The following is an 11,718-nucleotide window of genomic DNA, read 5'->3' on the forward strand; positions in this document are numbered from 1 at the left end:
TGTTACTTTTTGTTTTCCAGCTTGCTTTTGATTCCTTCAACTATTTCCTAAAGACTACTTTGTTTTCATTTTTTTTATGACAAATTCTTTTTCTTTTATTTATTCCTCTTATTTTGAGAAAAAAAGAAAAAAGTTATTGTACTGTAAAGAAACAAAGCTGATAATGACAAGAGTAGTTACACTCAAAAGTTAGACGCCTTAATTAGGTTCCTATTCAAAGCTATCACGGTGCATAATTTATGTGGGGGACATGCACTAGCTAACCTTTCTAATTTTTTGGTGAATAACACTGTTAACCATAAAATGAATGAGTGCAGGATAAAATGAGGAGTGAGTGAAAGTAATACTAAATCTTAACAATTTGATTAAGAGCAAAGTATACTGTAACTAGAGGAGTCTTGGGAAAAGTAAATAATTCAAAAGGAGTCTCAGGAAAAGTAAAAAAATTCAAAAAGGAGTCATAATAAAAGTAAATAAATTAAATTAAAATTAAAATTGAGAGAAAAGAGAGAGATAGAGAGAGTTCGAATAGGATACTTAAATTAGAGCACTCTAGGACTTTTCCTTTTGCTTATTTTACGGGATTTAGACCAACCACCGTCGCAATTAGTCTTAATAAATCACTCTTTCTCTCTGTTATTAGTACATAAAAAGCAGTCCGGTGTATTAATCTCTTGTTATGTGCGGAATTTTGAAAAGGGACGAATCACAAAAGTATATTGTACGCAGCCTTATTCTTATTTCTCGAGGAGGCTATTTTCACGACTAGAATCCTGACCACGGGACAACAACTTTACTATCCCAAATTTTTTCAATCTTTTCATAGTTAAATAAATTGCACCCATTTGCTTTTACGGGGGAATTAGAAAACCAAAGTCGCAATTAGTCTTTAATACCTATTATTTAGGCCCCAACTTTTATTACCAAGTTAATATAGTAACATCAATCCTTATCATAATCAAATCTCAAAAAGCGTGGGGGCATATCAACCTCCGTAATTGAATATAAGAAGAGAATCACCTCCCATTCTCACAAATGCTTCAAATGAATCTCTAAATGCAGATTTTTTAATAGAGAGACGAGAGACGAGAGACGAGAGCACACAGAAACAGAAGGGGTTTTACATGTGTAGAAGAGATACCCTGCTTCTCCGGCCTTATCTCTCTCTACCGCTCTTCGTTTCGTCTACTGATCCTAATCTCTCTGTTTTTGCAAAACCAAAGTTGGATTACTATATATTATTATGACTACTAAAGAGAAAGAGCGGAAGATGTTCGTTGGCGTTGTTTGGAATTGTGCTGCTGAGCTCAAATTCCTCCTCACTGCTCTTCTCTTTCTCTGTTCCCTCATCACCCTTCTTCACTTCCTCCCTTCTCGCTTCTCTTTCTCTCCTTATTCCGATCTTACCACCAACTGTCTTTCTACTCCACTTCACTCCGTTTCCCATTTCAACGCTACTAATTATTCATCTGCTCTACCACCACCCCCTCCTCCGCCTTCCTTGGACAAAGACCGACTGCTTGAAAACGGCGTCGTTAAGAGAGCTTTCAACCCATTTGGCTCGGCTGCCTACAACTTCATTCTAATGTCCGCTTACAGAGGAGGTTATAACACTTTTGCCGTAATGGGTTTAGCTTCAAAGCCCCTCCACGTATACGGCAAACCCAGCTACTTATGCGAGTGGGTCCCATTTAACAAAAACCAAAACTCCATCTCTGTCGCTGGTCACAAAATCCTCCCTGACTGGGGCTACGGCAGGGTTTACACTGCCCTAGTCATCAACTGCACTTTCCCCGTCCCCGTCGGCGACGACGGCGGAAAACTCCTCATTCACGCCGCCACCAACGGCGGCGGCGACACTAAATTTAACACCACCGACACTTTTGAAGCCTTAACGGAAACGGGAGAGGGTTTTATTAACTTTACTTCAACATTCAAAAACCCACCTAAATATGATTTTCTATATTGTGGTTCGTCACTGTACGGGAACTTGAGCCCGCAGAGAGTACGAGAATGGTTAGCATTTCACGTGAGGCTGTTCGGTGAAAAATCTCATTTCGTAATCCACGATGCTGGGGGTATACACGAGGGGGTAATGGAGGTGTTAAAGCCATGGATGGATAAAGGATACGTGACATTACAGGATATTAGGGATCAAGAGAGATTTGATGGATACTATCATAATCAGTTCCTTATTGTGAATGACTGTTTACATAGGTATAAGTTTCAAGCTAAATGGATGTTCTTCTTTGATGTGGATGAGTTCATTTTTGTGCCTAAAAAGAGTACTATTAAGTCTGTGGTTGATTCGTTATCGGATTATACACAATTTACCATTGAGCAGATGCCTATGTCGAACAAGCTTTGTCTCTCTGAGGACCGCGGTAAATCCTACAGGTATAACTTGTTAATTTCTTAGATTTCCTTTTGGCGTTTTATGTTTAATAACATTAGAAACTCAAATTTGGTTAGCATATTTATCAGCAAACATTCGCAATGCTGACTTTCCATTGACCCATATTGGATTGTTTAAGTGAAAATAAGAAGTTTGGTGCTTAGAATAAATCAACCATCCCAATTTGGTGTTAAGTAAGAAATTTGGATATTAAACAATACCAAACATGTTATGTCTATTGCTTCCTCTCGATAGTACTTTATTTCCTCTGTTTCAGAGCATCTGAAATGTTCTGAGGGAAGGTTCTTTTTCCCCTCTATCCTCCCTTGTTGTGATATTTTTGTATTTGTGAGTATTGGATTAACACAGAAATTAATGGGGTTGGATTGTTTGTGATGTGATTTTTATGAGGCATAGTTCAATAAGCTTCATGCCGGATTGGACTATTCTGGCAGGAATAGTTACATGCTTTATAGCTTACATTCATACTAGGCATTTTCATTAACTTCTTCTGAGTTTGTTTCCAAATTTTGAAATGGAATGATTAGGGGGTGGTTAGATATTCTGATAATATTATGTTGTCTGGTGGTTTTGAACTCTACTTATTGATGTCTTGTAGTGGTGGATAATTGAGATGCTTTGATGAATTATTAGACTGTTCATAAGTAGGTATTTAGTCTTGTGATCAAAAATATTAACTCCTTATTGTAATGTCCTAGTGGATGCTAAGCTGTCTTAATTTGTCCATACTCTAATTCCCTTAATGAACCCGTTTTGGCTTGATCAGATGTGTATGTGCATGGTGTTTGGAATTGGAAGCTTGACCAAATTTGTTGCCCTGAAGAAATTTTAGATGCTCAGCGCTCATTACCAATTAGAGTTGGTTTTTCCTATAATAGGAGTCATTACCTGGTTGAACCTGAGCATTTTTCAACTAATGAATTGACTTTGAGGCTCCTCTGATAGTGATTGAAAGTTTAGACCACTGTTTCTTCTATGGTAAGCTACATTATCATGACCCGGGAGGTTGAACAAAAGAATATAATTTGCGAATTTTAACAGATTGTGTTTCTTGTTCGATGCTATTGCGTCCATTCTGATACTGTTCCAACATAGTCGACTCGAGATAGTCGTATGTGTATATATATATATATATATATATATATATATATTGCAGAAAGTCATCAATGTGTTGCAACATTTTGAGTCGAAACACTAAAATTGACGATTAAATGGTAATGTGACTGCAGAAAATGGGGGTTCGAGAAGCTAGTGTACAAGGACGTGAAGAGGGGAATTAGGAGGGATCGGAAATATGCAGTGCAACCTCGCAATGTAATAGCCACTGGTGTGCATATGTCCCAGAACACAGTAGGCAAGACGACACACAAGACAGAAGGGCGTATCAAGTATTTCCACTATCACGGGACCATTGCAGAGCGCCGGGAGCCATGCCGACAGCTGGTCAACGCCACTTCAATCACAGTTGAAGGTACCCCTTATATTGTGGATACCACAATGAGGGATATTGCTGCAACTGTAAAGAGATTCGAACTCAAGATGATTGGCTCTACATTACAAAGAACGCGGCAATGAGAGGTCAACATTGCCGCTGCTTTCTTTCATTTTACATGTGTTATTACTTTTAATTTTCTTTTGGTTAGAGCTATATATTCTTCTCTTGATCATTTCTGTATGATAAATATTCTTTTTATTTTGAAATAGAAAAAGGTGGTATAGAAACAACAGAGACAGGCATTAGCATATGATTTGGTATTATATTGTAGGATACAGGGTGTTTTGTATTCTTATGTCTCTAATTATAACACTGTTTTATTCTCCCTCATTCATTGGTATGGGTTCCTTTTGTTATAAAAATGGCTGGGATTCGATTATGTTGTCGGTGTCATGGGACCAGCCAACCTTTATCACCACACAAAGTAGCAAGTAGAAAAAGAAGAATGAATGGTATTAGAAAAGTGATAATCTTGATTTGGTGCTTTCCAGAGAGACATTACCTTCACTTTCTCAGTCTTTCTTTTGGGGTGTGTTTTTGATGATCATAATTCATGGATTGATGCTTTGTGTATGGAAAAGGCTTTTGTTTTTGCTTTCATGGCCCAACGCCTAAGGATTGGTATTTCCTCCGTAACAATCAAAGTTGTAACTTTGGTTCAACTTATAATATAAAAATTGCAGGTCAGATTTGGCATCCAGGACCGGCCAAAGTGTCAAACAGAGCATATGGATGACAGAAGGGTTCTTGAGAGTTTCCCTTGGCCATTTAACTAAACCTAATAATGATTAATGTAGTGGCTATGTTGCTTGGACTTAAATGTATCGCGTGCATATTGGATCCTCCAAAAGTAGTGTAATTTTGAAGTATTTGATAGATGCTGCAATATTTTTGTCCAAGTAATATATTGGATCCTTCAAAAGTAGTGTAATTTTGAAGAATGTGACAGATGCTGTAATATTTTTGAAGAGTCCGAGCAATATAGGTATTGAATATAAGGAAAAAAGAAGAAAAAATCAACCTTTTATTTTTAGCCTAAAGATGAACATTTTCTTGGCTTGGCATATAATAGTGTATCTCCCCACTTCGAGCAGTTGTTTTTTTCTTCATGCCGACTTTGTTTAAATCTTCGTGGACCCGTAATAGATTTAATTGGGAAACTCTATTTGTTCAAAGGCTTGGAGTGCATTTCAACTTCAATCATGTGTATGTTGAGAGGTGTCAACGCCATTAGTCAATTTTTGGCAATTTGTGTGAAACCAACGGCTCAAAATACAGTATCATAATCCATGATTAAGACGAGCTAGATACGCTACGAACTAAATACATTCAAAAACCTCCAGGCATGATGAGATGTGAAAAATACTTTGCATGTGTACAGCTATCCTTTGATTAAGCTCGACTCCAGACACACAAATTTGGTAAAATGTCTATTCATCTATTTTGTTTTTATTCCTTTATTTTTTTGGGGCCCTCCTTTTTGTTTTCCAATTTTATTGACTTTTCGTCCTATACCATAAATGGTTGCATGGTTGGAGATTATTTGCTTACTACATTTGAGTTATTTTAGATACATAATGCATATTTTGTTTCATTCTTAATGGTGAAGAAGACAAATAGAGATTATAATTGAAATAATAAACAGCTAGGAAGAAGGGTGAATAGTAATTCCGTCACTATTCATCGACGATAATTCCGGAATCCGGCGGTGGATTGACGCAAATTTGGTGTCAAAAGAAGCATCTTCTCTTTGCGCACAATCCCCAATTGGTTTCATCATCAAATCCATAGCCATTTGGGACATATCTTCAAATTTTCTTCACTGTTACTGTAGTTCCGAGAATTATTTCTATCTTCGCGATGTAGTGTTGCAATTTACTGTAACGTCATAGAAGCTGCCATGGCTGCCATCGTCTCTCCCCAGCTTCATGCTGTGGGAGAGTCCAGTCAAATTCCAAAGGAAACAAACTTTAATAATAATCCAAAACAAACATATGCTGAACGATTTGCTGGTAACAAATCTGCCGCGTCGAACTCGAAAATTGAGTTATGTCCAGTTACTGTTATTCATGGAGAGCCAACTGTTGAATTCACCATTGAAGAGGTTAATGCTTTCACCATTGAAGAAGGGCTACACCAAGCAGTAATCCTGAAATTTTCGTACGGGAAACCAGACCTTCAGGAATTGCGACAAGTTATTCCAAAGCAATTTGACGTCAAAGGATTTTATAATGTTGGGCAACTGGAATATCGACATATTTTGGTAAGATTTGATCTATTTGTTGATTTTGTCCAGGTTCTGTCGAGAACCACTGGATATATTACAACAAAAGGTGAAGAATTCTTTTTTAGAACTTTCCCATGGTCGATAGGATTCAATCCTCGTGAAGAAACGTCAAAAGCAGTGGTATGGATCTCGTTACCAGATTTACCTGCAAATTTCTTTGCAAAAAAATCGTTATTATCAATAACTTCAGCAGTGGGAAGGCCATTAGTAGTGGACAAAGCGACTCAAGATAGAACGCGACCAAGTACGACGAAAGTTAAGGTGTTACTTGATCTACTGGACAAACATCCTAAGCGAGTTAGGATAAATATTGTGGATACAATTTCTGGAAGGTTAGTTGAACATTTCCAGCAGATAGTGTATGATAATCTCCCTAAATTTTGTACTTGTTGTAAATATCAAGGACATGATGTAAAATCATGTCGTTGGAAGATTGAGAAAGTTAACGAAGAAGCTACTCCAGTAGTTGAAGTTGAAGGGCTGGGTAGTCTAGAAAAATTAGAAGGTGATGCTAGAGACTATATTAATGCAAAAAGGGCTGAACAAATGGTAGATGATGTCACACCTCCTTTTTGCGCGCCCCGCCCCGAAGGGTTAAATGCGCGGGTGGAGTTTTTCCAATTTAAGTGACAATATTCGAAATGGGATTATTTATTCAATTCAGAGTCGCCACTTGGGAAAGGTTTGGTTTTTGGTGTCCCAAGTCACCGGTTTTATCTTGGATCCCAAATCGAGGAAATTTTCGACTTTTCCAAATGAAGTCTGCGAACCAGAAATTCTAAGTAAGGAATTCTGTTGACCCGAAGGAAGGTGTTAGGCACCCTCGAATCCCGTGGTTCTAGCACGGTCGCTTAAATTGTTATAATGGCTAAATATCTGATTTAAATACATGTTATGACTTACGTGCTTTCATTAAGTTTAAACCGCTTTTATTATTATCATTTATTTTTATAGAATTGCAACGTCGTGAAAATGTATCTTGAACTACGTCGCAATCAATGCACCCGTAAATGTTAAACACATTTCGACTCCGTTGGGATTTGGATTCGGGTCACATCAATGCGCACCCAAGTTTAAGAATGTAATTTATTAAAAGCGCGCCTAAAGCAACTAGCGTATTGTTATTTTGGAAAGGCCGTAAAATTCGCTAAAACGACCTATCCTGAATTCGAAATATTATGATTATTTATTGAGGGCCCCGCAATTTGCATTTTTATTTGGCGAGGCTCGTCTCTATTTTAGAAAGGATATCCTAAAGTGGCTACATTTCTAATGCATTCGTCCCTAAAACTAAAAGAAAAGGGACATGCTAATTTAACTATATGCTTTTGCCTAATCCGGATTCTTATCAATTTTTGATTAATTATTTACAAAGTGGAGGGATGTCATAACTTGTGAAACATACTTTAATTGGACAAAGAAATTACATTCGAGATTGACCCAATGTTATACTTGCGTCCAAACTTTTCTTGAATTGAATTTAACTAGGCTTATTGAGGCTGAATTTAAGGGAATTAACTACTATGTCTCATTACCTGCGGGGATTCGAACGCGCTTCTATATGCTGCCCAGCGGGTTATGATAAAGGAAAACTAAAAATAAACAAGGAACATTTGTGTAAGGTGGAAATATTCTATTCTATGCATGTCATTAGTTAAACGGGAATCCAGTCAAAAATCTATACCAATTCTCCATGCCTTCTATGTATTGTACCATTACATCTTGTACTGACAGACAACTATAAACTAAGATGCAAGAGGCTAAACTTGATTAAGTATTATCTAACTAATCTTTCATTACTGTATCACACTAATCAATTTATACAACAGAAGTCAATATACCACAAGCATTACAAAACAGACATCTAAATTTTCTTCAAGAACTCCTTTCATTTCATGCTTTTGAACTGTTACAGTTAACACCAAAGTGGGATTTGAAATGTGTACCTGGAAACACTGAAAATGCAAAGGAGAAGAGGAAGAAGATGAGGAAATCAGCAGCAGCAGGAAACAGAATTAAAAGTAGCAGCAGGACATAGAATAGCAGCAGCAACAGGAAACAGAATAGCAGCAACAACAACTCACAAAAACAATTGGAGTGGGATCAACACCCCAACTAGACCAAATTCTCGAGTAGAACAAACAACAACCAAGCAGACTCAGCTGGGAGGAATCAGTGTTGCACAAACAGGTCCAGATTTAGTGAAATCAAAACAACATGAAAGAATGCAATTTCTAATTTTGTCTGTCTGAGTTATCAAACAAAAATTCTTTTCCAGTTTCTGTTTCCAGAACTTCACTCTCCTGAAAGTGTCTCCTCTCAAATTACTCTGTTCTTGTCAATGTCTGTCTCTATGTGTGTGTGTATATCTCTCAGTGTGTCTCCTTCTCTCTCTTTTCAATTCTCCTGTATGCTCTGTGTGTATCTATTTGTATATATTTCAGCTCTCTCTTTCAAAAATTCCTCACAGTGTGCCTCACTCTCTCCCTCTCCATCTCCTTTTTCTTATATCCTCACAGTCTGTGTATTCCCTCTGTCTGTATCTCCCTGTATGTATTTCCAACTCCCCTTTTATAAGCCTAAACCTCAGCCCTTTAACAGCCTGTTAGACCCCAAAAGAACATCCCTCCCATGTGCCCTCTTCTTTTCAGTTCCACTTAGTTATTTAAGTATTAACCCCATCAACATTCCCTGGCAGATTTAACCTTTAAAAGGTTTAATACTTCTTAAACTAAAGCAAAGTATGGGCAGTAGAATATATCTGACAGCATATGCTGTCAAACCATTTTTAAATCCAAAGCCCTTTTATGCAGGAAACAGGCTGTGCACAATGCACATGCTGTGCACAAGTGCACATGCCATCAACTCAGATTTCAATTAACAATCTACCCTCAGATTCAAATATAGCAACTATAAGTGAACCTACTTGATCCTTACTTTGATTCAAACAAAGTTGCAGCAAGCAACAGGTGCAATCGTTAACATTTGAACTACTGAAATTAATTGACGACATTTGTCGACTCGACTATACTAGTTATAACTCATACAGTCGTAACCAAAAATCAGACATTTAACAGTATCGACACATGATTCGAATTATACTGACTGAGCAAAGTGGTATTCGAGGAACCAATTGCTCAGTCAACATTTGAAGCTCAATTATTGCACAACAAATACATACATACACGCTTATCAGAACAAGTAGAAGAAGATACTCAATCAAACGACAAAGGTTCAGGCAAAGTGGACAGGGCATAGTTGATAAAATTCGGGGACAACCATTACACAACAACAATAACAGCCTTTCAAACAAACATGGACTAAAGAATAAAGAAAAAAGAACAGAACTCACCTTAAATCTCGAAAAATCAAAACCTTAAACTCGGACTCGGTCAGGCCTTTCTTAAGGCTGAACGGACTTTAATCGAAGTGTTTCTCAGATGAGAAACACCTCGATTAAGGTCCATTAGACCTTAATTTCTTTGGCTCGAACAAGACACGGACCAGTGATGAGGAACCCTAAGGTTCGAAAACTAGATCCGGGATTCATGCTTCCCTGGTCAGATTCGGACCAAACCAAACCAAGTATGGTTTGGTCACGAGGGGGGTCTGGGGAGTGTCTGGTATGAATTTAGGGCAGATCGGTGTAGATTAGGTTCCGACTCGAATCTTCAAATGAAGATTCGAGAAGGTGGGATAGGATTCGAGGTGTGTGGTTGATAGATTTGGGTTCAGGACGACAAAGGGGTTCTATGGTGTTAAGGGCGAGGTCACCGGCGTTCATGCCGCCGGCTTTCATGGCGAAGGTATGTAGGGGCGTCTAGGGTTTAGAGTATTGGGGTCTTGGTGAAGACGACCTAAAGCAGGGGGGGGGGTTTGGATTAGGGCGCGGGGTAAAGGGGGAAGGGTTTATATACGGGGTGGATGCATTGATCTCAACCGTTAGATCAATCTAGATCTACGATCTGGATCCGAGGGCTTAAGTGGAACGGTGTCATTTCGAGGGTAAAGGGTTTGGGTTGGTCCAGGTGGCAACGGGTCGGGTTCCTCAGTGGGTTATGGGGAATCGATCTTGACCGTTGATCAATTTGAGATCAACGGCCTAGATCGACCTGGATTAACACGACGTCGTTTGGAAGCTCTGGTGTTTAGCTGGGACTGGACCGGGTAGGCCTGGTTTTTGTGCATTGTTTGTTTGGGCCAATTTTAATAAATTGGCCCAATCCGGAAGAAGAAGGGATCTTTTTATTATTTTTATTTCTTTTTCTTATTTATTTTAAAAACAAAACTAAGCAAAAATCAAATTAAAATTAAATACACACTCAATACAATTATTTGCACACACACTAAAATATTTCAAAACAGGTAAAATCAAACAAAATAAAATCACGGACGAAGATGCCTATTTATGATTTTCTATTTAACGACCGGATTACGGTTCGAATTATGCATGACACACACATTTTTTGTATTTTGTTTTAATAAAGTAAAAATGGGCAAAAATCGTAAATAACCAACAAAGTGCCATGTAAAAATCCAAAATTTGTACAACAGGGCCAATTATTATTATTTTTTATTTCTTTTGGAGCGATTGTCGTGCGAAACAAAAATCACGTGCTCACAGCTGCCCCTCTTTGTTCGGAAACACGAAGAGTTTTCGTGCAAAGATAAAGTGAGCGTGTATGAGCGATTTTTGCCTATGGACCACTCCGTATGAAGCATGTTTTTGAAAGATCTGACCGAATCTTGCTTCAAAGATTTCCTACATATCCTGGGCTAAACAGGAATCAGGTCAATGTAGTTCGAGAAGTTTTGGTAGCTGGGACTACCATGGGATTGCAATGCTTGCTGCTACTGCTGTTGCTGTTGTCACTGCTGCGTCACTGACCGCCTTATTACAACCAAACGAAAATTGGAAACTGAACTAACTACTTATATGCATGTCAACTGCTAGTTACAAGATTCCTATCTATGATTCTTTTACGACTTGATCTTGGGTCTTAGCTGATTCTGCTTGTAGACTCCGATCTGAATCTTGATGCTTGCGAGTTGCGGCGACTTGTTTAATCTCTGGGATACTGAGTGAGACGCGATTGGCAGGGTTCAGGACCTTAACCAAATGTTGGAGTCAATTTGCCTTCCATTTACTCCGATATCTCGGGACATCTTCTCTCTTTTTCTTCTTTTTCTTCGTTGATTCCGCACCAGGACTCATCTTGTGGGTCATTTCGATCCATGTGGCTCGAGGTTAGACCTACGGGAGAAAACAAACAAACGAACGAAATTTTCTGCCCCAGTTTCACTAGGAAAATTTCGTTAATTATTCGCCAGGAAGTTCATAAAATTGATGAAGGAAGATAGAAATGTTCAGTTCAGGGTTGGAGCCCCAATACCGACTAGCTGGGGAAAGGTTCAGCTTAGGGTTTTAAAACCCTAATGCCGAACAAAGGAAAAATTCAGTTTAGGGTTTTAAAACCCTAATGCTGATTGCATGGAAAAGCTCAGTTTAGGGTTTAAAAC

The 11,718-nt window shown here is 38.3% G+C and overlaps 1 protein-coding gene across 1 annotated transcript; it reads left to right on the plus strand.

Annotated features, from left to right (window-relative positions):
* Window positions 1-1,031: 1,031 nt before the first annotated feature.
* On the plus strand, window positions 1,032-4,241 carry LOC104210124 (galactan beta-1,4-galactosyltransferase GALS3-like). Its single transcript, XM_009758932.2, has 2 exons — window positions 1,032-2,397; window positions 3,646-4,241. Exons 1-2 carry the CDS (start codon window positions 1,244-1,246, stop codon window positions 3,989-3,991), a joined length of 1,500 nt encoding a protein of 499 aa, XP_009757234.1. The 5' UTR covers window positions 1,032-1,243; the 3' UTR covers window positions 3,992-4,241.
* Window positions 4,242-11,718: the final 7,477 nt, after the last annotated feature.

Source organism: Nicotiana sylvestris, chromosome 2 (assembly GCF_000393655.2).
Source record: "Nicotiana sylvestris chromosome 2, ASM39365v2, whole genome shotgun sequence".
Taxonomy (NCBI): Eukaryota; Viridiplantae; Streptophyta; class Magnoliopsida; order Solanales; family Solanaceae; genus Nicotiana; species Nicotiana sylvestris.